We start from the raw sequence: 25,459 nt of genomic DNA, 5'->3' as shown, positions 1-25,459 counted from the left end.
CTTGGGGCCTATCGAAGGCGATGTCCTTGATGCTCTGGCTGGCAAGCGACGGGCCTTGGAGGAGAAGCCAGATCCGCAGCAGTTTCTCAGGTGCGGTATGGACAACCACGAGCTTCGCTTTGGCTTCCCAGCTGCTGCTGCTATCATCATACTCGCCATGTGCAAAAACATCTCGACACTGTATCTCGGAGATCTCATCGTTCCATGGGGAAGAGACCATAACCCTCACTCGATGGTGGGGGCGTATCTGGAGGCCATGAGGCTGGGCCAAGTACCTCAGCCCTGCTTGCAGAAACTCAAGCGAGTCGAGATGATTGAGGGTCGAAACGACGGGTTCGGCGGGTACGGCCGAGCCACTTTTACGGCTCCTTTCTTCTTCTTTAATCAACTTCCCGAGTTTAAAGAGTTGGTCGCTGACGCCGTGGAGGAGTACCAAGTTGAGTCCCTCCCCGTCGAACCGGGCTCCTCCAACGTCGACAAGATTGAGATCACCCACAGCGATGTGGAAACTGAGACTATGGTCACGATCCTCAAGGCGCCTAGGGCCTTGCGCGAGTTTACTCTTTGGCTAGGTGGTATGTACAACAGGGATGGATCATCGTCTCATGTCGTAACCAAGGAGATTGGAGAGGCTCTGGCGCTGCAAAAGGAGGCCCTTGAAAAGTTGGACCTTGATCTCAGCATAGGACTTGATTCGAGATCTCCTTGGCCGGATCTCAAGGAAGGACAGAAGCCTTGGCCAGAGAGCTTGGCTGATCCAAACGACGTTACGGGGGATGAGGAGTACGAAGATGAGGATGAGGAAGAGGACAATGGGCCAGATAAGCCGCGCCGCATCTTATACTATGGTCCTCCCGGCACGACTCTCGGCTCTTTGGCGGACTTTCACGCCCTGAAGCACTTGAGTATCGACCCGGGAACTCTTCTAACACCCACCGAGCGCGGCGTCAACTACATGCGACCCCTCAAGTCCAAACCAGCCCGCCGTCTGATCGACCTCCTACCTCCAAACATCGAGTCCCTGTGTCTGTATGGCTACGTTAAGGGCAAGACGCGGCTCATGGACAAGCAGGTGGCTGAGCTGATGGAGAAGAAGGGCGAGCGATTGCCAAAGCTCAAGGAGGTGCAAGGAGTGGAAGAGACGGTGCCGGATATGCACGATTTGTATGCGGAGAAGAGGGACGAAAGTTATCAGATTGTGAGAAAATATGGACAATATAAGAGGCCAGAGAGGGATTTTGGGTGGTTGAGGGTGTGATGTGTCTGTTGTCTAGCAAACAGGTGGAATTGAACGGCTTTGATATGGAACAAGTGGTTCACAGGTAATTGTACAGAGACCAGCTTATCGCTCGTTCCCCTGCCAATGGCTCATCCTGAGAGATGTCAATAAGTCTTGCAAGATGGTATTGAGGAGCACGAGTACCTATAATGAAAAGATGATAACAGACCGAGTACCAGCCCAGACTAGCATAGAGAACCAAGGCTTGATACCTTGCTCAGTGCTTATCCTCAGAACTAAGCTGACCCACGATGTCTCACCCAATCTCCCATTGACCAGTCTAGACCATAACAGAGCCAAGTCGTCCCGTAATCAATGAACCTCTCGATCAGATTAATAATTGCAAAGCTGATTACATCAGCCCGTGAGGCTCTACCCCCAGAAAATCCCCCGTCCCTTGCATATCCACCCGAGATCCGGCCTCTACCTCCGCCAACCAAACTCAACTGCGTCATCTTATATCCGCTAACCCCGCCGGAACATCGCCTTAAAGCTTGACCCCTCTTCAGCTTACACGAGTCGATTATCAAACAGAATCACACGAACTACTTGACAATGGCTTCTCTTGCAAAGACTGTCGTGGCGACCGGTGTCTCTTCGGGATTGGTGAGTCCGGCGTTGGACTGCCTGCTGGCTTTGCTGACGGTTACATCAGGGCTTGGAAACTATCAAGCAGCTTCTCGAGCAGACTCAGCCCTACAAGGTCATCCTCGGAGCGCGAAACATCCAAAACACACAAAAGGCCTACGATGCGCTGCAGTATGACAGGACGGCTAATGCCGTGACCATCCTGCCTCTTGATCTGTCCGACTTGAAGGGAGTCAAGTCATTCGCCGAGAAGACGCTGGAGAAGCTTGGTCAGGGCAAGATTGACTACTTGCTTCTCAACGCGGGCATCAGCAATGGTTCTGAAGGACCTGGACCTCATGGATCCAAGTGGTGTGAGGCTCACATTGTGAACCACCTGTGTAAGCCTCCTACACACCGTTCTCGTGGATTTGTGTGAGCTAACATGGGGGTTAGCACAACATTATCTGGTCCACCTCCTACGAGAGAAGTTGGTTAAGTCCAAGTCGAGAATAGTATTCGTGTCCTCTGGTGCAGTGCGCAATGTGCCTGACCCCAGTATGCACCCTCTCTCCACGCTGGCTTTCTCCTATGCTAACTGTATCAAGGCGTCCTCGACGCTGAACTCAAGGCTGGCTCCGGCATGTCTGGAAGAACCACCTACCCTCAGACCAAATTCACCGCCCTCCTCGGCGCACACTGGTGGCGCCGCCAGCTCGCAGGCACCAACGACGTCGTCGCCGTCTCCCCAGGCCTCATCCCCAACACCGGTATCGGTCGCGGAAGCGGAATGAAGCTGACCCACGAGATGCCCGACGCCAAGAGCGTTCCCGAAGGTGGGGAGTTCTCATTTATGCTTGATTGATAGGGACGCTAACTGTGTGACAGGTGCGCAGAGCATCCTTCGGGCTTTCACGCGAAGTGACTTTCCCGAGGATCCTGACCGTATCTTCCTGACGAGCTGGGGTGAGTGGTGGGAGAAGAGTGTGATTGAAAAGACTACGGACAAGGCGCTTCAGGACAAGTGGTGCCCCAGCAAGGAGGAGATTGAGAGGGACGAGGGCATCTCGGCGTGAAAGTCCCAAGACCCCGACGGACTTGCTAGGGTACGTGCAAGGGAGTAAATACAGTCGAAGATAAAGATCAGGTTGGATGCTTAGTAGGAGCCTGTGCAACGTCCAAGAGGCTTGTGCCACCATGTGTAAGACAACACGACCCAGAATTAATCCACGGTGTAATGTCAACCCGAGTTGACGTGTATCGCAAGGCGTTTGACACCATTATACGAATCCGTTTGAAAAGTGTACCAATCTCGACTGTTGCTAGGCTAACGCAATAATGTTGGGATTTTGCCTTGTTTCGCTTTCGCCAAAGCTTAGGCAGACATCGGGTCAACATTTACAAACACCTGCGATCAAACACGGAGGACGCCTGCTGCAAAGGTCACACAAGATGGGGCGCAGCAGATAGAATGGTTGTTTGCTTCCGCGTAAGCAAGCGTGTAACCCTCGTATGACCGCTTTTCAGCTTGTCCATCTTGGCAGTTGTCGTCGTCAACAAGACTCGACAAGGGATCAATATTCGCATTCGGACATGAAGAAAATAAGGTAGAGATAGAAACGAATGATTCGACAGGGCATCGACTCGTCATCTCGCCAGGCCCATGACGTCCTCCAAAAACGCATCTCGCATGGATTCCCCAAAGGGACAAGTTAGCTGCCGGTCCAGTGGACAGCCCCTTGAGACCGACCCTAGCGCCCGTCCACTGAAGGATAGCTCTATAATTGGCTCGTATTTCGCACTCGCTTCCACAGGCTCCGCTCGTTCAGCCCTGTGGCAGCTGGGACAGGCAAGGCGCAAACGAGCGGGTTCCACCTCGCGGCAGTTAAGCGAGTGCGAGGATCTGCGTCGTGTATCTGGGGGACCATCCATCATGGAGGTTGAGCAAGAGATGGAGAGGTGCAGATGGGGGATGTCTTGTAAATAAATACCCCGAGGCCTTCTTTTCTGTGCTCCGAGAATGCCGGCTTACACGACCAACAACCGTCGGACTTGGATACTCATCCAGATACTTGCTTTAGTGGATTTGAGTTGACGACATCAAGCAGCACCGGCCGAAGAGCAACGTTATCACAACTACAGAACAACTATCCTTTTGGGTTCTTACGAATCAGCATTATCTCAACTTGACTAGACTTCCGAGAAGCCTCTTTTCCACTCCGTACTACACCTCACCCGCACCAGCACTTACACCATGGATCCTCCCAACGGCCTCATCGTCTTCGGCCCAGATGCCAACTGCACACTCGATCTCTGCCCCCTCGAGTGGAGCGTCTACAAGTACCGACCCTCCCTAGCCGCCAATGTCATCTTCATCGTCCTCTATGCCCTCGCCATGGGCATCCACATCTTTCTCGGAATCCGCTGGCGGACCTGGTTCTACATGATCTTTATGATCCTCGGCTGCCTGTTTGAGATTATCGGATATATCGGCCGTCTTCTCATGTACAGCAACCCCTTTTCGTTCCCTGGATTCATGATTCAGATTGTGTTCATCACGTCTGGTCCTGTGTTTTATACCGCTGCTGTCTATGTGACTCTGTCAAAGACGTAGGCCCCCCTTCCCTCACCTTTATACTCCCTTCTAACTCCCCTAGTATCCAATCTTTCGCCCCCGAAATCTCGCGCTTCAGACCTGAGCTAGTCTGGTGGATCTTCATCCCCGCCGACATTGTCTGCCTCACCCTCCAAGCTGCAGGAGGAGCCCTCTCGACCGTCAGCCAGGGCTCCAGCCAGACAGGTATCGACGTCGCCATGGCCGGCCTCGCCTTGCAGGTCGCCATTCTAGTCCTCTTCTGCGTACTTCTCGGTGACTACCTGTTTCGATACTTCCGCAGCGGGTCTGCTAGTGCGCTGAGCACCCGCATGCGCATCTTCTTTGGCTTCCTGAGCGCGGCTGTCATCATGATTCTCGGCCGATGCGCTTTCAGGTGTTATGAGCTAAGCGAAGGATACCAAGACTCTGATCTAGTCACTGATGAGGGTCTCTTTATCGGCCTCGAGGGAGTGTAAGTTATCCCCTGTCTTCTCGCGAGTGGTTATTGGGTGCTGACTCACGACAGGCTCGTTCTCATTGCCGTCTTTTGCCTCTGCATCGGCCACCCAGGCCTCGTGTTCCGACAATCTACTGGAAGCGATATCGAAAAGTGACGAGATAAACTGGATGTTTTTGGCGTTTGGCGATGAAGAGCTTGTTCTTTCCCGATCTTCTTTATAAATGCTATTTGGGATATGTGAGCGTACTGAAATGACTCGACGAGAACGGCCTCATAGAAATAAATGGGCGAAATAAATTCATGTTGATCAACTTGCATTCAATTAACTGGTTGAATTATTTACCTTGAGTTTTATTGTATTGAATCTGCCAACGCGCCCCGGTGAGGAGATCGCTTTTCGCGGGGGAATGGCCTTCCCAACTCAGTTCCATGTGCATGGCTCTAACTCATTGCTATTCGGAGACCAAGCATCTGTTCGCGCATAACAGAAGATACCGACGATATTGCTTCACGCAATGTAGTAGCCTGTGTTTATCACAGATCGTATCCATCTTTGGCGTTGTATAAAACACGACCCTGGGGGCGCCCTCTCCTCATGCTACGACCCATGAGTCGAGAAACACTCAAAGACCATTGGTATACTTCTCGAGACTATTTATCACAACTCTTCTAACTCTCATCTCAAAATGAAGACATTTTTTCTCAGCAAGTCCACCCTTAGTTCAATATTGCTAGTCTAGTCCGACTAACAGCCAGAAGTCTCCCTCCTCCTGGCAATTGTCGGCTCCGCCCTGGCTTCCCCCAACATCAATTCCATCATGAATGAGGACGACAACTGCTCGATTCAGTGCGCTTGGGGTCATGGATGGTGTAAGAACTCACCTTATAATTACAGGTGCGATTCTAGTGGAAGGCTTGTATACAGTACGAGCCACTCGGGCTGTAACAGCTACTGCTGGTGTGGTTGTGATCAGAGCTTGGAGCTGGATGGAATGAAGGCATCTCGATCAGGTGGCCACGCTGGGTTGTTGTTCGGGCGGATCAAGCTTTAAGTCAAATGCAGCGACCAAAGTAAAGGAATGCATCACTTCTACATTATTTCATATACGATGGGGTTAGATCATACGAGGCCTCCGTAGGGCGAGGGTAGATGGGCACATCGTGGCTCGCAAGCGTGAACAACGACTTGCCTAACCTCTACCATACCAATAGAGTAACCTTTTAGTTATCTTTTAACATTGGAGGTTTAGATACATACACTAGAGAATTCCACGTAAATTCTTATCGTGTAGTGTCTTCTATAGCGGACATGTCCCTGCACACTCGTATCGGGAGTGATTTAGCGAGTGGTGATCGGCCCGGTATTCCTGGCCGATAAAAACACCATGGAAATCAAGCCATTTGTGTAGTCATGAAATTCAACGAAACTCTAGCGATCCTTGCACCCTAAATGATTCTTAACTATGGAATGGGCATCTTTGCTCTGGCTTTCACTCGACGCTAATAGGAGGTTACGATTGACATTGCCTACCTACCCTGGGCCGGAAGCTGTGCCGAGTTATCTTTGCCTGCTACCTGCCCAGAACCTTTTCTTTTCATTTCGACCTCCTGGAGCCCAACAGAAAGGTGCAATGGTGAGCCAGGGATGTTCCCCGTCCAATCCAATACATATACCATTCGTATCTTGATGACCCAGGCATCTCGCACGTGTGGGAAACGTTGTCTACCCAGGCTCATCTTCTGCGAGTTCATTGAGGCCTAAATGTCCCGCCAAGGCAGAAGATTGTTCATAGGAGGCTCTGCGAATTAAACAAAGCATGATGTTACAGATCGGGTTCATGGCGCCGATTCAAGGCCCGGGAGCGTAGGGTAGACCGGGGGGACATGCGAGCCGAATAAGCAGGGGTCGTTGCGGTTCGTGACAGGGCTCTTGGCAATGACGATCGTGTCGAAATCAAGTTTCTCGAAGGTAGAACTTGTCATTACCGATGAGGCATATAAAACAGGCTTGGCCTTAAGTAAATTCACAGGCTTCTCGGTGCAGTCTGTGGCTTACAAGTAAAGCGTTCGAATGACTTGCATCGTTCATGCTGAAAAGTGGATTAGTCTGAACAGCAAAACACTCGAGATTTGAAGGCCGCAATCCTCAGATCTCAGCCAGATGTATCGTGTGACAGGCCAACTCATTTATGGCATGAAACCGACAGACAGTGTTGCAGCTCAAATCAGTTCATCACCCTCTTGACTAAGAAGCGAATTGGGTGCGATGATTGTTTAGTCAGGAATTGGAGAAATTGGAGAAGGGCCTGCATCTCGGGATTAAGCCGACCGTGTCGAGGCTTGGGTCGCACAAATTGGTCGCATCCTTTCGTCACCCTTTCGAGTCTGTTGAAACGTTGTACTGTGCCGTAACGAGATGATCAGTTCGCCACTCTGACAAGAGTCCCCTGAAGTGTTGACGCACCAAGAACCAACAACAGCGAGATAGATGCCTGTCCCCTTGCTGACTGACATGCCACAGATAAAGAGCCTGGTATTGTTAAACCGCGCACGAAGCAATCGCCGGGAACATGGAGTTTCGTCTTGCCCGTATCGACTTAACCGCCCCCATCAGACTTCAAGAAGATGATGAGCCTTTGACCGTCTCCCCCCGGGGGCACTCTACCCCGAATCTTCCCATTAGGGCCCTGGGGAATTGGGGGAGTTGGAGAAACTAGGCGTTACTCTCGGCCCTTTCCCCACAGCAACACGCGACGGGTGCAGTCCGCGCCTGTGATGACACACACTGGCCCAACTCTTGCGACCCAAACAGAGCTGAGCAGCCCCTGAGATGTGATTCAGAGCCATGGCATTTCTGGAGCTGAGAACCCAAACATCACGATACTCGGCATGAAAAATCTCAAGGTGAGAAGCCCATCTTGTCCGCAGGGATGCAAGATGTAGACTGTGGAGCCCTTCACAACCACGACGACACACACACCGTGCCATGATCATAGCCCTCAGTGCCACCCCCCAAGAAGATCTGATGCGCTCCAATAGTCTGTCTCGAACGAGGCAGCCTCCTTTCTGCACCTTCTTGACGGCTTCGAGAATCAATCGGACAAGCACTCGGAGATGTCCCGGCGCCCGGCACACGGCACAAGGCGGCTCTGCGGGCAGCCACACGTGGGCGGCTCCGACTCCTGCGCGCGCTATAAGGTGACAGTGCATGAAGACGGCAGGGAACCCTGTCCATGATATCATTCCCGGAATCATTCTCGCCGACTTCTTCTGTAGGCCAATTCGTTGCTCACCGTGGGCTGACCTTGATCCCTTTGAGGTGCTCCTTCTTCGTAATGTCCCAGGTGGTCGATCTGGGAACAGTGGGCAGGTACCACCGGGGTACCTGACGGAGGCTGCCAGAGGCGGCTTCAACTTCCACCAAGCCGCGACAGAGACTTCACATCATCTCCCAGAAACATCACCAAACCTTCAACCATGAACCCCTGCCCTGGATGCTATCTTCCCTTCCGCGGCTTTTACCGGTAGCATTACCGGCTGGGCGCCCATCTTGGCTCGCAGCTGTTGGTTCGGACCAAGTCATGAGGCTTGCCGATGAACCCAACACGCCATCCCACAACTCGAAGCCGCTATCTAAGCGTGGTAACCAAGGAGGGCGATCCTGGGGACCCCGTCCATCCCCCCATCCTCCACCATTTGCGGTGCCCCGGGACTAACGTCGACCAAAAACTGTGGATGACGTTTGAGACGACTTGACCGGCCCCATTCATTGCTTCAATATTATACGTGCGCTTCTACATGCGCTCCACGCCTGTCTGTCCAAGCTGCGCGACCCTTGAGGCAGTCAGGATGCCGTCAAGTCTTTATAAGAACCAAGAGACACGGCGAGAGGGACAGCGTTTTGGGACGGCATCATCATCAATCCTCCTCTTCATTGATTGAGTCTTTGAGTCTCTGGCCAGGAGACCAATTCTTCACCATGTATCGGATTTGGAACATCTACGGTGAGACAATCCCATCATGACTCTGTCCACCAACCGAACTAACACGCCCCTTCAGCGCTTGCCGCCATTGGCACCATTGGCGGTATGCTCTTTGGCTTCGATATCAGCTCCATGAGCGCATGGATCGGCTCGGACCAGTATCGCGACTACTTTAACGACCCTGGATCGACTGAGCAGGGTGGTATCACTGCCTCAATGTCTGCCGGTTCCTTTATCGGCGCCTTGCTTGCTGGTGTTCTCGCTGACCGACTCGGCCGACGATATGCTATCATGATTGCTTGTGGTTTCTGGATCGCGGGTGCTGTTCTTCAGTGCTCCGCCCAGAACGTTGGCCACCTCATCGTGGGCCGCATCGTCAGCGGTCTTGCAGTCGGTATCACTAGTTCTCAGGTTCTTGTGTACCTCGCCGAGCTTGCACCCTCCGACATCCGTGGTCGTGTTGTCGGTATCCAGCAGTGGTCGATTGAGTGGGGTAAGTCTTTGACTCTAGTATCAGCAAGCACTCCGACTGACAACAACAGGTATTCTTATCATGTACTTGATCTCGTATGGCTGCTCCATCAACGTTGACGGCCCCGCAGCCTTCCGTATTGCCTGGGGCATCCAAGCCATCCCCGGCTTCATCCTCCTCGGTGGCCTCTTCTTCTTCCCCGAGTCGCCTCGATGGCTCGCCCAGCACGACCGCTGGGAGGAGGCACACTTCAATCTTGCCCACCTGCACGCCGGCGGTGACCTCGACAGCCCTGTCGTCTTGGCAGAGATGGAGGAGGTCCGCGAGGCTGTCCGCATCGCCCGAGAATCCAAGGACATTGGATACCTCGGTCTCTTTGCCCCTGGTGTGTGGAAGCGCACCATGGTTGGTGTCAGCGTACAGATCTGGCAGCAGTTGCTGTAAGTCTGGTCCTTGATGATGCTTTGTTAACATGCTAACTTGGTTTCAGGGGCGGCAACGTCATGCTCTACTACCTCGTGTACATTTTCAACATGGCCGGAATGGCAAGTGATGTCGACGCCCGAATGAGAACGCGGACTGACCTGAGAAACAGACTGGCAACGTTGCTCTGACATCCTCCATCATCCAGTATGTCATCTTCCTCGTGACAACCGGCGTTGTCCTGCCTTTCATCGACCGCCTTGGCCGTAGATGGCTTCTCATCATCGGTGCTGTCATCTGTGGTGTTCTTCACTTCACCAGCGGAGCTGTTATGGCTGTCCACGGTTACCCCGTCGAAAGTGTTGATGGTAAGTTCGTTGGTATGCTCTATATTCCAGTAGCTGATACGGTATCAAGGCAACGAAATTCTCAAGTGGGCTATCCAGGGCAAGCCTGCCAAGGCCGTCATTGCTCTGGCCTACATCTTTGTTGGAGTCTACGGTCTCACCTGGGCTCCCGTTGCGTGGATCTACGCCAGTGAGGTTTTCCCTCTCAAGTATCGTGCCAAGGGTGTCAGTCTAGCGGCTGCTGGAAACTGGGTGTAAGTCACTTCACAAGAGTTTAGCTGTGCAACACTGACATAAATAGCTTCAACCTTGCTCTGGCCTTCTTCGTTCCCCCCTCCTTCACCAACATTAAGTGGCAGACGTACATGATCTTTGGCACCTTCTGTATTGCCATGACCTTCCATGCTTTCTTCTGCTACCCCGAGACTTCACGCAAGACCCTGGAGGAGGTTGACCTCCTGTTTGACGGAAATATCCCTGCCTGGCGCAGCACCGTCGCAAGTGGAGGATTTGACGAGAAGGTTGAGGAGGCTAGGCGCACTGGCGCCCTGAAGGGAGGAGATGATGACGAGGAGAAGACGGCTCACGCCGAGACCGCCTAATGGTAGCAATGATTGATGTTTAGTGATGTGTTTAATGGGTGGCTAGGTAACGAACGATATAAATTCCTTCAATACAGATGAGCCAACGTTGCAGACAATGAGATTGAGCAAGAAAGTTCGTTGGCCGCAAGCGTACCCTTGTGGTGTGACTGACGGCGTACGTGCATTGATTGGCATCCAATAGCGACAATAAACTCCCAGACGTGTTCGCCTACAATGAGTATGAGCAGCAACAATGTTTGTACGCCTCCATAGTTATGTGCATTGGCCACTGTATATGTGCGCCTAGCTGGGGACCATAGCTGCTTGTTGGATCGGCTGGACGGCCCCCATCACTCAATCCAATCCTCCATGTCAAGCGTTTTTACTGCGCAACTCCAAAGTTATACTGGACAAGCAGCCAAAACTCTCCTTGACGTCGCGCAGCTACCCACGGCAACTATCACGCATTTTGTTTATTACTGTCAGGAATATGCCCAGATGTCTATACCTGTCACTCCCAACACGGGCTCGGAGCGCTCCTGATGACTGTGATTCACTGCAGGTAGGTGTGAAGGCGTCACTCCAAATAAACCCTATTCTCCTCTAAACACGCACACCGAAACTCACGGGGTGTTCTTTCTCTATCTTTTGACTTCCAAACTCCGAGGGTTCGCCTTCCTCTCTCCTATCAATGAACTATCACCTCTTTACTTTCTCCTCTTCTTCACCTCTTATTCTCCTTGATCACACTGAAGCCATCTCCCATCCACGTCTAGAAACTGCCCTCTTCTCCGCAGCACCCCATCTAGATACCGCCTCATTCTCACTACCAGAACTCCTACTTCTCAGTAACCATGCCAGAATCTTCTTCCACCTCCACCCAGCTTGACAGTCGCCCTCCCATTCCCACCGCATGTCTTCTCTCCGACGAGGAGCTCATCGCTTCCTTTACTCCACAGGAACAGCGGTTCTATCAATGGCATCTAGAGACTGAGGAGCAGAGAGACTATCTCCTGGCTCTTATTTCAGACCCCGGCGCCTACGATCGCTTCCATGAGGAGGCATGGCCGAACCGGGAAGAATATCTTGCATACATGCAGTGGTCTCGGAAGTGGCTTGGCCGCCACATGGAGAGAATGTTCTACCGTATGCCCGACGAAGTGTTCTTTGAGCAACTCCGAAGCACCAACTTGACCAAGGAAGGTGACCTTGGTGAACTTTGTTGGACCCTGAACATGTGCAACGTCCCGCTGGTTGTCTTGGGCGAAGCAACCTTTGATGGCATCTTCACCTGCTACGCTATCCGGCCATCCTCCAACTTTCTCTACGCGAGCCCGCCCTTGGGGGAGTTGACGAAAACCCGAGGCGATTTGATGCATGAAAATGCTCTTGCCATCAATCTTAATGTTAGCACCGACACCAGAGGGTTCCCGGCCGTTGCGGTTCGAGACGTCGAGAAAGAATGGGTGATGAAAGGAGGCATCGAGGTTCCAGACTCAGTCGACATCCACCCCGATGAACCCGATGGCAAGACCAACTTTGTTTTTGCGCAACTGGGAGAGCTGTGCACTTATGTCGGTGACTGGGAGACTGAACGCACCAAGAGCCTCGACGACATCGTTGGTGGAACATGGCAACTTACTGGCTTTGGGGTTGTTGCCGAGATCTCCTCCAAGGGTCTTCCAAAGGCGCTTTGGGCCATCTACAATACTCATCTTCCCACAGAGCGCCTGAGTGACGAAGAACATCGGGTCCATGACCTCAGGGGGGGATTGGGTGGCTGGATCTTCAAGAAGCACGCCGCTAGATCCGAGCGCGACACCAGCAACAGATTCTTTGCCGCCAGAATTACCAATAACCTGATGGGCTTTGGGCCTGCAAAGAAGTTGGAGTTCGAAATCTTCTCTCGGTCAGAGGTGCAGATCGTCCCCGCCATGGTCTATCAAGTTTCTGCGCAGCAGCCCGTTGTTGTCCCGCTGCAAGTGGTGGACCTGGATTCCGAGAAGTAGCCATCTGGTAAGTCTCAAGAAGGACCTGGATGATGGCAGATGAACTAATAGAGCCTCAATAGGAGGAGGGCTTCTTTTTATCGTCGTTTGTTGAACTTTTATGGGTGAGAAGGAGCAGAGCATGGCGTTGCGCATAACAGAGAAGGGGGTCACTACGAATCGATGCCGACTTGAGCTACGGGTTGCGAGACCTCATGACAGCTCGGAGCTGAAGTTTTACTCTTACATTTGTCAAGTAGTTTAGCTTTTCCACTTACCCTACTGTGAGCTATTTATTCTGGTAGCACTGTAGCCTACCTCAGTATGTTTCTAGAGCAATGGAACACCACAAGTTATTGGCACAACAATGGAGCAAGGCTGCTGTCAAATTTATACATGAAGATAAAGCTCCCACGCTAGAACGCCCACTGGTAGTTGGCTGCATGGTATCAGTGCTATGTACAAGGGCCCAAAGAGACTCGAGGTCAAAGCAGCCAGCTGCCCGACCTTATTCTACACATGAATCCCAACCGCTCAACTACCAGAATCTCCCTTTTACGCCGTTTTTATCTTCCTTTAAAAGTTGGAGTCGGCCTCGAACTTGGCGCCGGCCTCGACGCCGACACCGCTCACGGTGACGGTCTTGCCCGTCTTGCTGGTGATCTTGACATCGACAGAGTCGACACCGAAGCCAGCAGAGTTCTCGAAGAAGTTGTAGTCCTTGCGCTCAGTCTCCTGCCAGGTGCTGCCGCCGTCGGTGCTGACCTCGAGCTTGGTGACGGGCTCGTTGGCGTTGACGACCTGGATGGAGAACCAGTGCTGAGAGGTTCCCTCCTTGTTGTGCAGGTACAGGGGGGAGGTGATGCCGCAGCTGACAAACTTGTAAGATGTCTGGACGATGCCATCGGTGCCGCCGACAGCGGTGAAGGCGTCGGGGAAGAGATCGAGGTGGCCCTCCTCACACTCGGGGCACTGGTCAACGATCTGGAGGAGTTAGCATTACAGTTACTCGTGATAGGGGTAGTGCTTCTTACCATGGCCTTGATGGTGCCGCTGGGGCCAGTGACCTCAATGCAAGCACCGCAAGAGGCAGCATTGTTCCAGACGGCACCAGAGAAGGCAGTTCCATAGATACCGGAGGGGAGAGTGTAAGTGGAGAACATGCAGTTTCCACCGGCGAGGTTACCACCGTAAAAGGTGGAGGAGCCGGTCTTGGCCGAGCCGCCGAGATCCTCGGAAGCGCCGGAACCAGAGCCGGATCCGGAGCCAGTCTCGGGGACGGAGCTGGCGCTGGGGGTGGTGGGAGCCACAGAGGTGACGAGGGTGGTCTTGGGGGTAGTGTCCGAGACGACGGGGCTGTCTTGCTCATCGGGAGAGGGCTGTTCGACGGCGGGCTGGGAGACGACGGCCTCGGGGACGGCAGTGGTGCTCACAACGATGGCGCCGTTGTTGTTGTCGGGGACCTCGATGGCAGCAGTCTGGGTGTTGACTGGGGCCTCGACGGGCTGAGAAGAGTGAGAGTGTCGAACCTTGCAGGCTCGGCCCATGACAGCCGGGGCGGCGAGGAGGATGGGGAGAAGGAACTTCATGGTGATCGATTTGAGGGGGAGTTTTAACAGATGGCACACTATAGGTGATTTTCGATCCTGGTACTAGCCAAGGGATTGAGGTAGCAGCGCACAAAAAGAGGTACACGAATAGATGAGTTTAAAGAGTGGTCGAGCTGAGAGATCGTCAAGAGCTCTCAACTACAGAAAAGAGTGACTGGTGAATGAAGGGACTTGTTGAACAACACAACACTGCAGAGTTGAAGGAAGCGGAAGAGTCGGGAAGACAACTTCTTCAACTCGCCTTTTATTACGAGAGCAGCACCCCTGCTTGAAAGCCAATCTCGCTCATGTCAAGTACTGAGGCCATTCTGGTAGGGCTGACACAGGTTCATGATCCCTCCAATTTCAGTGAACCCGCACACACACACACACCTGTCAGATGAGGGTCCGGTCGTGCAGGGACGGGGATGGTTGAGGCAGGGGGTCCCGATGTGACAGAAAACGGTGGCCCCAGCCGGAAGTGGGAAGCAAAGTCCGTCCGTGGCTCGAGCAGTAGGGAGGCATCGAGTGTTGATAGGACGACGAGTCATCAGATTTTTTTTTAAATCTGAAAAATACGGGCACAATTTACTCTGGGGCACAGCATCCTTGGCGAGGTGCCGAGGTTAGAGTAATAAACTGTCGGTTGTAAATGAAAGATAGATTATTGTTACATCGTCTGAGAGAATTTTGCGCAAGTTTTACTGCTACCGATTCATTATATATTTCGTCACTCCTCTGGAGTTGTTTTGGCGTGAAACTGTCGATCTGGAAACGCCAAGACTGAACTCGTTTTACCTGGACGGAGATCATGTCATGTCTTGGCTCATATAGGTCAAGGGTGCGGTTTCGTCGAGTTTCGAGGTAGACTGATTGTCATCTATGTGTTGTCCGTTCGTCGGTATATTCGAGAAGCATGTTTTGGGTTGGGGATTGTTGAGGCTGTATCGTATGTTACTCGACAGAGGATGTTCAAAAGAAGTCGGCGGATAGTCGACTTCTTTTCCCCCGGAAAAAATAGTCGGGCATGTTATTGTTTGAGATACTTCATCTCCTATTCCTCAACGCTCATCCCTTGACCTTGAGTATCGCGCCTCGAAGTTCACGTCTGGCGTTGATCATCTGGCCCATCGCTGACAGCAGCGTGAAGCTACGTCACTCTAGATTATGCATAGTGAACTGTCCCCAGAGCGCATTGATGCTGACATCAACATTGCCTCGTATATGCCCTTGTGCACCATCTCCAATAAATGCATTCCAGTCAGTAGCGTACAGAGTGAACCAACCCTCTAGTCTCTCTGTCACGCACATCACTGGACATTATGCGACTCTCCCATCCCGAGTATCTTTTCGACCCATGTCGTACCCCGGTCCATGTTCCTTGTTTGACACGGATGTAACGGGTCTGCGAACCATGCTCAAGTTCAACTACCCACATACTTCAGGGTGGGTGCCTTTGACAGCGGCTTACAACTTGAACTTGACTATTCAACGCATGCTTATTCTTGTACATGTATCCTAGTATAAAAATCACATAGTAAAAAGGCTTCATGGATGTGTTGGAATGAGGCTTGTATAATTGGTCAGAAAGACAGATGGGAATCTCGGAATGACAACCTTGGTGGTATGCACGATTCCTAAAATGGCATGTCAAATATCGGTTCTCATCATCTAATGCACTTCGGAGGCACATGCATGTCGTGTACGAGGCTGTGAGCACTAATACGTGTTGGTTGGTCAGCCAAGGCGTGAAGCCCCTGAAAGTTGCATCTCGCCGGTCATCAACTTTATTTCTATTAATTCAACGTCAAGTTTTCTCACTGAATTATATCTCGCGCGATCTGCATGCCAACAAGATTCATCGTGAAACGGCTTGCGATTGATCAACCGCGTCGCTCAGCAGCGTTCTATTCCCATCTATGAACCCAAGGCAACGAAAGAAAGGGGGGAATCCACGTTTAAACCTCCTTGGTTCTGAGCTCCTCGGGGAGGAGAGCGACCTTCTCGTTGAAGAGCTTCTCAGCATCAGCCCACACACGGGAGGTCTTGCGCTCGTTAAGAGTCAGAAGAGACTCCTTGAGACCCTCGCTAAAGGCCTCGCTGGCCTCGCGGGGAAGCATCGAGGGGAGGTGGTCGATGCTGATGACAGACAGAGGGCTGGTGTTCTGGTCGTCCTTGACGGTGACGGGGACGGTGGGGTCGTCAAAGGTGGTGTTGATGGAGTAGATGGGGATGGGGTTGTGGGGGTTGGTGGTGTCGCAGGAAACGTCGATGACCACGCTCAGCTTGCGGCCGGGCTGGGAGAGAAGCTCGTCGTTGACGAAGGGAGGGATGGGCTTGGAGAGGTAGATCTGTTACCAGTTAGCCTTGTACGTTCTTGCAAGTCTCGCAGTGACACAGGCAGGGGTTCTTACAGCGTTGAGGAAGATGTCGTGCTGAGCGATCTCCTCGTAAGGACCCTCTCGTGCCTGAGTCTCCTGGATATCCCAACGGGTGATGTTCTCCTCAGGAATGCCAGCCTTGAGGAACAGGTCAACGGCACCTCTGCCACATCGGCCAAGTGCACCAAGAACCATGGCGGTAGGCTTGCGGCCCAAGGCCTTCTCTGCAGATGCGAGGTCCTCGCGGATCTGGTTCACAAGCTCCTCCTCGTTGAGGTAGTATCCACGGCCGTCAGTGAAAGTGCCCACGGAGGGAAGCTTCTCGCCAGGATGAGCGAGCTGCCATTGCAGTGTCTTAAGACCCAAGGCTGCTCCTGTGAAACCAGCATGAAATCCGAATGCGGACCTAATGTTCGTTAGTTCGGGCTTGAGAACTAAGTGGCAGAGATAATATTGCTGAATGAAATCGCTTCACATCTCCTAGAGATGGGGGGGAGGGGGGGAAATCTGAGTTCCCTTGCCAAAAGAACACCTTTATTGAGACAGATGCGCTTTGCCAAGAGGCAGTCCTCCTTGATAGAGAGGCAAGGGGTTCATGGCATTCCTTCTCGAAGAGGCAGAGACACTCTTTAAAGGCAGGGGGCAACGAGATAAGAAGGCAGAGAGGCAGAGTGAAGGGCAGAGGCTCGCTCAAGGCAGAGGCTTCTCAGACGAAGATCCACTTAGGAGAAGAGTTTCCTCCAAAGTTTCTCTTTGTATGCAAGCCAGAGCTCTCAAGTGATTTCCCTTCAGTAGATACCAGGACTTCTCGGGTTCTCCTCTTGAGTGGCCGATGCTCAAGGCTTCTCAATGCAGAGACTCGGAAGGAAAGGCTGATCTGCGGTGGAGGCTCATTGGATACTAAGGCGTAAGACGTCTCCTCAAAGGGAATACTTCAAGGCTCCTCCAAGGTAAAAGCTCGAGGCTCACTAGAGGCAAAGGCTCATATGCAGTAGGGGCTCGCAGATCCTTAGAGGTAGGGACAAAGGCTCCTCCTTTCGTTGGGGCCAGAGCCTTCGCATAAAGGGACTCTCTCAAGAGAGTGTTCCCCCCTCAAAGTTTCCTTTGAGGCAGAAACTTCATGAAGGGAGAAGCCAAGGTCCCCCGAGCATGGAAGCCAGGGTTTTCCTGTCTTCGCATGAAGGAGCTCTCTGACGATAAAGAGATCCTCATGAACGTTTCCTCCCCAGGAGAGCTTTCTCCTCTTGCGAGTTTCCTCCGGCTCCTTGGAGGTAAATGCCAAGAGCTCCCTTGGCATGAAAGCCAAAGCGTGTCTGGTGTCTTGCCAATGTCAACCACACTAAAAGGAGCGAACCCTGTGGCGATTTTTGAGACCATTACAATCAGCCATGGCGTCATGTAACTGCCCAACCTTGACCTCAAAGCCTTTGGAAAGGGACTGCATGCCGCTGTCTCCAAGTTGGCCTCCTTGACGAGCGCAAGCCAATTCTTCCGCTCCTAAGCCTCAGCCATCTCTTGGCATGAAAGCCAAGGATACAAGCCAGGGTTTCTCAGAGATAGAGGTTGTTCTACCCCTCTCTTGGAGGCGAATTGGGTTTCTCTTCTCGAAAAGGGACTTCCCGTCTCAAGATTTCTGGAGTATTGGGGGCAGGGGTAAACACAGAAACTTCAACACCACAACGGCATCAAATCGAATGAAAATAGCACAATTAAAAGAGACTTACACTCTCCGACCATGCTCATCGTTGAGAAATTCTAGGTCATAGAGGACAGAACCGCCACGAGGGAATCGGCTCAACACCTTCTCCCATCCTCCTTGGTTCTGCAGAGTGTTAGTTCAGGCGAAGTGTGGACGAAGCCGGAAGTCGGACCTTGTAGCAGTGGGCGAAGGACTGAACCAAGTTAGCATGAAGAGATAAGGAGTTCTATGGAGTTTGGCATACAATGTGGTCGTTCTTGAGAGGGAAATCCGCCTCAGGGATCTCCTTGAGGCCAAGGATCAGAGTTCCAGCAGGAGCTTCGGGCCACGAGCCGGCAGGGATGAGAGAGGCGCCAGCGGCCTCATACTCGGAGTCTTCGAAGATTCGCTTGAAGTTGGGGTCGGTGGAGGAGCGCTCGACCGAAATAGGATAACCAGCATCCACGAGAGTCTTGATGACGGCGGGGGAGAAGGAGCGGTGCTCGAGGGGCTTCTCCTCGGCACGGAGTAGGATGGCTGGGTAGGCAGACATGCTTGCGACTGTGATTCAAAGCTTCGGGAGCTGTTAGCAGCTTAAATTGAGTTGTTGTGACCGGTTCGCGAGGGAGAGGTTCGGAGAGAAGTTGAGGGTATCACGGAGGGGTAGACACTAAGGACGGAGGGGTAGAGCCAAGGAAGAGGTCAATTGAGGCGGATGAGAAGAATAAAGGGGAGGAAAAAAAGGAGGACTCACAGATGGGAGAGGTAGAGCTTTTGTATACACGTAAAGTCGAATGACTCTGTACCTGCCAAGATCGACCCTGGGATGTTGTTGACTCACAAAAAAAAGTGTCAAGGTGGGATGCGATTATCGGCCTCAAAGTACGCACTCACAGCGGCGAAAAATGGCCCCGCTCCCGCTCCCCTGGCCTGGAACCCCGCGGTGGGGGTGATTCCTCTTCGGGCTTAGTGGGGTGCAGCAATTAATCTAGATTCTGTGCTCCGTACATCATCTTTCCCAGATTCGCTCCTCGCGATATAATACCAACTCAATTCAACTCCTTCTAATATTCCCATTACTCCCCAGAGACATAATACTCCTCGCTATGGCTTCACCACATGATTCACAATCGGCTTGAAGGAATTGTATATCTCCCCGCCACCACCCCCAGCACGACAAAGAGCCGGCCGCACAGTGAACCTGTCACTCGCAGCAGGCGTATTACTCGTCGCAAACCTGATCCTTGGCCTTGACTCTGTGCCATGCCTCTCCGGTGGGTAGTACGCTAGATACCACTTCATCTGGCCCGAGAACAGCCGGTCAAGAGACGTGGCGTTGCGGACGATGCTCAGTAGGGCTTTGAGATAGAGCATGTCTTTGGCCGCCGAGGTCGAGAGAAGATCTCCCAATGCACCACCCAGTACCTCCATGATCTTGTTCACCCGCGCCTCTGACATTTCTTGCAAGCCCGCCATGTCAAAAAGATTCGTGCTCAGAGCCTTCCAGTGGTGGTAGAGACGTTGAAATCGTTCATCCTCCTGTTCAAGACTCTCCATGAGAGCGCTGCCTATGAACAGTTGTAAGTATGGGGTTTGACGAAAGCCATCCTGCACATACCTAACTCGGAGAGAAGATCTCCATACCGGCCACCCCAGGCGATGGGCGCCTCGTTGGTGGAGCTTCCAAAGATGTGCTGGTACAGCAACCTCCATATCAGGGCTTCTATCAACCAGTGCAGATGCTTCGAGTCGGCTGCGATCTTCTTGTAGCTTGGGGCGATCTCCTTGAGTTTCCTCTTGTTCGTCGCCATCCACTTTTCTCTATTCTTCCGGTCTACGTTCTTGAGGTAGCCCCTGACAAAGTTGCTGATCTCATTGGCCAGGTCGTTCCAGCCGTTGATGAGCTCTTCCTCTGATCGCAGAAGCACCAGAGCAGGTGGCATATCTGCCGCTTTGGCCGCTGCGTCCGCCGCCTTCTTTCGCATAAATGCCAGACTCTCTTCCTTCTTCTGGAGTTCGCTCTTCAGATGTTGTATTAGCTCATCCTTGTCGTCGAGCTGTTGTTGGAGCTCACTCATTTTCTTGTCTGTGTCTCCAGCGTTGATCTGGACATCGAATGTACCGGACTCAACAGGCCCCAACTTTGGGGGAGATGCTCGGTCATCGTCATCCTCCATCGTCGCGTTGATCTGGCTAATGACAGGATCGCTATGGTTCGGAGATGCTAGGATTCTTGCGGTGATCCCGTCGCTGATGTCCTCATCATCCTGGTTGGTCTTCCCAGCTGCTGTTCTCGGGGGAATCCTCTCGCCGGGTCCTGAGATGGGTTCACCCTGCCAGTGTCGACGTTTGGATGGTGGATGGGCGAACGAGTTACTGCGCATTGGGCGACCACCTCTGTTCAGCTTGTTCTGATCTCTGACTCCATTCATGGGGGGGTCAATCTGTCCTTGATGGTCGTATTTGGTGTTGGCTTTGTCATTATACCTCCTGGCGACATTCGTTGCATTTCTGAACATCGATCTAAAGATCGATGGCATCCGGCTGGGTTCTGCGGATTGTGATCGTACTCCATTAGTCACTGCTTTAGGGATGCGTTCTCTTCCTGGTCTATCGTGTTGTTGAGGCTGTTGAGGCTGCGACGCCCCAGGGCTCATTGGGGGTGAGGTACGAGGGGACTCAGGCCCGAGAGCCTGCTTCTTCATCTCATCTCTGCTGGTGGTCTTCATGTTGATCTTGTCCATACTGCGAGGGCAACTGAGGGCCCTGAGCCGTTCTCATCAAGAGTTCAGCCCTGGAGGCTTCCGTGCCATGACTCCCAAAGGTCGATGCGAACTAGGTTGAGATGGGTCGCCATGGTCCGCCAAAAGCAGCCCAAGGCTCTCGGCAGGGCGGACGAGGGTGCATCTTGGCGGAGGCTGAGCTGGATCAATGTGGCAGCTCAGTCGGCAGTCACACATCAGCCTAATCAACAGCAGGCTGCCAATTCTCGTTATCTTATTGCTGGACTTGGATGCACCTAGCCGTGGACGATATGGCGGATCATGCACCCGGTCAGCTGTGGCTGTCATCGAACGAATCAAGACCAAGACATGTGCAAGGGTCGCGGCAAACCGTCGCATTCGTCACCCTCAAACACCACCCACGAGTCTCACAACCGACACGGTGATGTTGAAGACGGCTGCCAGCGCCATAAAGGCCATGCCTACTCCGTTTTCCTGGATCTTTACCGATGTCTCTCTGTACCACCGTCTGATGCGCGCCCTGGATCCTTGACGGTCCGCCAAGTGGTCTAGGGACATGCTCAGCCTCTTGAGTACAGCCTCGACAGCGGCAATCTCCCTCCGAACGATTCGCTGCCGTTCCTTGTCGCCTAATTCGACTTGCCTGCGCAGCCTTCGCTCCAGCTCCCTCAATCGCTTCTCATATTTTTCCTCATCCTCCTGCAGGCTGTGATTCAGGTTCGCCCCAGCTGACGTGTCAACGACCGCCTTCTCCTGCTCGTAAGCTTCCTCCTGGACCCTGAGAACCACGCTCTGCTTCTCGGCGAGGTGGTAAACGAGCGCTGCAGCCTTGTCGCTGGTGCCACGGAACTGAGTTGCGAAGGAGCCATTGTCGATCATGGGCCGCCAGAAGTCGTCGAGGAGTTCCTGCTCTCGTCTGTCGGCTTCTGCTATGTCTTCGGCTCGCAACTTGTTCCACATGGTTGTAACCAAGATGACATTCTTCAAAGCAGAGTCGCCCACGATGTCTTGAAACAGGCCCAAAGACGTCATCGCAGAGCCACTCATCCGGTTATCCAAGATCCTGTGAAGATAGAGTACTCCTTTGGTGGGGATACCCATAGCGTGCTGAGTTGCCAAATATTCTGTGATCTCAGACAGAACCTCTGCAGACGAACGATGCGTATCGTCAAAGCCTGGTGTATCAACCACGGTGATGACTCTGGTGTTTTCCGCCGAGCCAAACTCGATATTGACGCCCTGGCATCTCGTCGTCTCTGTTTCTTGATTAGCAAGATGCAAGACAAGACGACAGGCGAATACACCAACCGGCTCGGAGTGAATGTCCTACTTGTGCCCCGCCTCTCTTGAGCTTGTTGATAAAGTAGCTCTTCCCGGCTCCCGTTGGGCCCATGACGAGGATGACTCCCTCGCTCTCTTTTCTCGCTCGACTCATGATGATATTGAGCAATGATTTCTGATCCAAGATGCGTGATCACTGTAGGAGCGTGCAACCGCCTACTAAAGAGGAAGACACTGTAACGTTTAGCCCCCGGCAACAGGCGCCCAGGATGTCTCTAGGCGCAGCCAACACTGGGGGCTGAGACCAACCTGCAGCGCCACCCAAGTCCGTTTAGAAGCCAAAGGCAATCGTTCGCTAGCAGCACTCGCTCACAGTTGTGGGAGTCTGCCTTTTCAGCTCCGCCTGCGCACTCATGCATCCGTCAGCGCTGAGGGGGCTTTCGGCAAGGCTATAGGGATTGCGGCAAGGGAGACGGCAGGCTGCTACCCAGTTATTGCGTGGCTGCATTCTAGTCCCGGCCTACTTCTCCTCTCGCGACGCAATCTCTCCCATCATCGTCATCTTTGACCGTTGATGCCGTTGCGATAATGGTTTATCACCAAATCCGGGCCTCTACGGGGCCGTTCTTGGCAATCGCAATTGACTTTGGAACGACGTGAGAACTGCCTCTTGTTTGCGACGGCAATGGACTAACCATCAACAGGTACTCAGGTGTTTCATACGCAGTCTCGACGTTCCCCGATTCAATTGTTCCGATCACTGGATATCCAGGCAGTGAGGTCGGATACAATGATCCCGTCCAAGTTCCCAGCGTGCTCGATCTCGATACAGGGAAATGGGGTTACGAGGTGGCACCGAGCATGAAGCCTATGAGGTGGTTCAAGATGCTGCTCCTCAGGGAAGAAGATATTGGAAAAGACACTATACAAGACGCAGTGTACGTGAGAGAAGCGAGACAACAGCTCCGAGAGCGAGGAAGATCGGCCGAAAATGTGGTTTCCATATTCCTATCCAAGCTCTGGGAGCATACTCTGGCGCAGCTCGGGACGAAGATGCTCGACGGTCTGCCATTCAAAGTGGCCATCACCGTGCCCGCCATTTGGCCTCCATACGCCGAAGAGGCCATGAGACGGGCGGCCCAATCAGCGGGTATCCTCGAATACCGACATGCTGGAGATACAACTCTAGAGCTTATCCAGGAACCTGAAGCTGCGGCACTGTCGATATTGCTTGAGCGGAGGAGTCTTCCAGAGATTGCGGCAAGTCTGAAGTTCATAGGTTACCGAGTTATATCTAATCACTCTTGCAGGCTGGAAACTCATTTGTCGTTTGCGACGCGGGAGGTGGCACAGTTGTATGTGATACACGTCTCAATTGACAAAGTCTCGTCTAATTCCAAGCTAGGATGTTATCAGCTATATGATCAACTCTACGAATCCTTATCAGGTCAAAGAATGTGTAACCGGAGACGGTAAGCTGGGTTCGCGCAAAACCTCAGCTGCCATACACTGACAATTGGCAGGCAAGCTAGCAGGTGCGACGTTGATCGACGAAGCATTCGTGAACCATCTCTATACCAGAACGAGCCTCAAGATTAACGACCTCGGGCGTGACGAATACCAGTCCTTCATGGCGCGATGGGAGATGAACCCGAAGAGATTGTTTAACGGCCAGCCAGAGCAGCCCGACTTCGTGTTTGATGCACCCATCAAAGCAGTCAGGGCATGGAATCGGGTGAGGAAGAAGACCGAGTTTCGATTAACCAGGTAAGTCTAACCTGGAAGCTGCAGTTGAGCCTAGCTGACGCCCAACAGCGAGGAGATGAGATTCTTCTTTGACAAGTCGTATACCGGTATTCGGATGTTGATTAGCGAGCAGCTCAGACGAGTAAAACAGGCGACGGGCCAGAGGCCGAATGTGAGTATAGTCTTGTGCGCCGGTATCATATTGATAATAACACTACGGCAGCACATCTTTCTTGTAGGCGGGTTGGGCGACTCTCCTTATATTTACAATAAGCTCAAAGCTCTATATGAAAATATCACAGTACTCCGACCTCATTCTCGGTTCGTACTCAATTCTTCCTCCAGCAAAGAGTCCATAACTAACAGAGCAACTAAGGTGGTCGGCTGTAGCGTCTGGTGGTGTTATGCGGCTGCTACGAGACGGAATTATCACCCACGCATCGCCTAGTCAAGAGAAGGAGAGGATTCTACAGTCTCTCCCCGAGGTCACTTCTCGCAAGTCACGATATAGCTACGGCATCGCGGTGAGATGCAGCATCGAATACCTCGACGACTTTGACAAGGATAAGGACGAGGTGGAGATAGACGCGGAGGGGAGGAACGTTACATATCGGATGAAGTGGTATCTAGTCAAGGTATGTGATGCAAACGAACTATCACGAGGTATCTAACGTCGTAATAGGGCGAGGAAGTACTACGCCATTCACCAGTCAAGGTCCCCTACACAAAATACGTCCAAGACGAGCTCCCACCCAAATGCATCTTTTCCATCAGATACAGCCGCGAGTCTGAACCACCCAGAAGACGCGAAGGCACAAAGATCCTCTGTCAGATCGAGTGCGATTGGGATAAACCCATAGATCAGTGGAAGCGCGTAGGCAATCCCTCCGATGGATGGAGGAAGTACGACGACCTTGCGCTGGCCATGACATTTAAGGGGGGTCAGCCAAAGTGGCATCTGCGGGTGGGGACCAATACGGAGGTGCAGAATGTTCAGATAAAATATATGGATTGAAGGAGTTTATTTGATGATTTAATGGCTTGTTGATGATGTATTGAAGGGAGCGTCGTTTATTCGGTGTTGGCGCAGAAGGGATACCAGGTTTGCAGTTTACAGCGGGTGCTACTCATGAATAATAGAACTAATTGATCATACAACAAGGCCCTGAAGACAAGACTGTCATGTTCTTGGCCACAACAGGCGAGCCAAAAACGAGATGCCAGGGCAAAGATATTGTTGTATCCTTCCCAAGGGGGAATTAAAATGGTATCTTAAGAAAAATAAGAGGGGGAGAGAGACAGAGACAGAGAGAAGACATCTAAATCCGGAACGCCCATTTT

At 52.4% G+C, this 25,459-nt stretch overlaps 8 protein-coding genes and 1 pseudogene across 9 annotated transcripts, besides 1 other annotated feature; 5 read left to right on the top strand and 4 right to left on the bottom strand.

Annotated features, from left to right (window-relative positions):
• Nucleotides 1-1,834: 1,834 nt before the first annotated feature.
• On the top strand, nt 1,835-2,922 carry NCS54_00647300 (Hypothetical protein; the record flags this gene model as incomplete). Its single annotated transcript, XM_053151930.1, has 5 exons — nt 1,835-1,885; nt 1,935-2,247; nt 2,303-2,404; nt 2,455-2,682; nt 2,735-2,922. 5 exons carry the CDS (start codon nt 1,835-1,837, stop codon nt 2,920-2,922), a joined length of 882 nt encoding a protein of 293 aa, XP_053007905.1.
• Nucleotides 2,923-4,040: 1,118 nt separating this feature from the next.
• On the top strand, nt 4,041-5,056 carry NCS54_00647200 (annotated as a pseudogene). The gene is made up of 3 exons: nt 4,041-4,456; nt 4,504-4,914; nt 4,969-5,056.
• Nucleotides 4,041-5,056: a sequence feature.
• A 3,825-nt stretch (nt 5,057-8,881) lies between these two features.
• NCS54_00647100 (Hypothetical protein) lies at nt 8,882-10,729 on the top strand (the record flags this gene model as incomplete). Its single annotated transcript, XM_053151929.1, has 7 exons — nt 8,882-8,906; nt 8,962-9,378; nt 9,428-9,797; nt 9,848-9,911; nt 9,953-10,148; nt 10,198-10,381; nt 10,429-10,729. The coding sequence occupies 7 exons, from the start codon at nt 8,882-8,884 to the stop codon at nt 10,727-10,729; spliced, it is 1,557 nt and encodes a 518-aa protein (XP_053007904.1).
• Nucleotides 10,730-11,565: 836 nt separating this feature from the next.
• Nucleotides 11,566-12,720, top strand: NCS54_00647000 (Hypothetical protein; the record flags this gene model as incomplete). Its single annotated transcript, XM_053151928.1, has 1 exon — nt 11,566-12,720. One exon carries the CDS (start codon nt 11,566-11,568, stop codon nt 12,718-12,720), a length of 1,155 nt encoding a protein of 384 aa, XP_053007903.1.
• Nucleotides 12,721-13,275: 555 nt separating this feature from the next.
• Nucleotides 13,276-14,288, bottom strand: NCS54_00646900 (Expansin-like EG45 domain-containing protein; the record flags this gene model as incomplete). Its single annotated transcript, XM_053151927.1, has 2 exons — nt 13,276-13,683; nt 13,734-14,288. The coding sequence occupies 2 exons, from the start codon at nt 14,286-14,288 to the stop codon at nt 13,276-13,278; spliced, it is 963 nt and encodes a 320-aa protein (XP_053007902.1).
• Nucleotides 14,289-16,246: 1,958 nt separating this feature from the next.
• On the bottom strand, nt 16,247-18,900 carry NCS54_00646800 (Saccharopine dehydrogenase [NAD(+), L-lysine-forming]; the record flags this gene model as incomplete). Its single annotated transcript, XM_053151926.1, has 5 exons — nt 16,247-16,639; nt 16,703-17,075; nt 18,394-18,491; nt 18,541-18,561; nt 18,613-18,900. The coding sequence occupies 5 exons, from the start codon at nt 18,898-18,900 to the stop codon at nt 16,247-16,249; spliced, it is 1,173 nt and encodes a 390-aa protein (XP_053007901.1).
• Nucleotides 18,901-19,451: 551 nt separating this feature from the next.
• On the bottom strand, nt 19,452-21,091 carry NCS54_00646700 (Hypothetical protein; the record flags this gene model as incomplete). Its single annotated transcript, XM_053151925.1, has 2 exons — nt 19,452-19,915; nt 19,966-21,091. 2 exons carry the CDS (start codon nt 21,089-21,091, stop codon nt 19,452-19,454), a joined length of 1,590 nt encoding a protein of 529 aa, XP_053007900.1.
• A 387-nt stretch (nt 21,092-21,478) lies between these two features.
• Nucleotides 21,479-22,526, bottom strand: NCS54_00646600 (AIG1-type G domain-containing protein; the record flags this gene model as incomplete). Its single annotated transcript, XM_053151924.1, has 2 exons — nt 21,479-22,347; nt 22,400-22,526. The coding sequence occupies 2 exons, from the start codon at nt 22,524-22,526 to the stop codon at nt 21,479-21,481; spliced, it is 996 nt and encodes a 331-aa protein (XP_053007899.1).
• Nucleotides 22,527-22,930: 404 nt separating this feature from the next.
• On the top strand, nt 22,931-25,133 carry NCS54_00646500 (Hypothetical protein; the record flags this gene model as incomplete). The annotated part of the gene is made up of 8 exons (XM_053151923.1): nt 22,931-23,028; nt 23,077-23,731; nt 23,778-23,844; nt 23,896-24,139; nt 24,188-24,290; nt 24,342-24,439; nt 24,495-24,753; nt 24,801-25,133. The coding sequence occupies exons 1-8, from the start codon at nt 22,961-22,963 to the stop codon at nt 25,131-25,133; spliced, it is 1,827 nt and encodes a 608-aa protein (XP_053007898.1). The 5' UTR covers nt 22,931-22,960.
• Between the last annotated feature and the right edge of the window lie 326 nt (nt 25,134-25,459).

This window comes from Fusarium falciforme, chromosome 5 (assembly GCF_026873545.1).
Source record: "Fusarium falciforme chromosome 5, complete sequence".
Lineage (NCBI taxonomy): Eukaryota > Fungi > Ascomycota > Sordariomycetes > Hypocreales > Nectriaceae > Fusarium > Fusarium falciforme.
The sequence above is the reverse complement of the archived record's forward strand: the minus strand, read 5'-3'. Positions and strand labels throughout refer to the sequence as shown.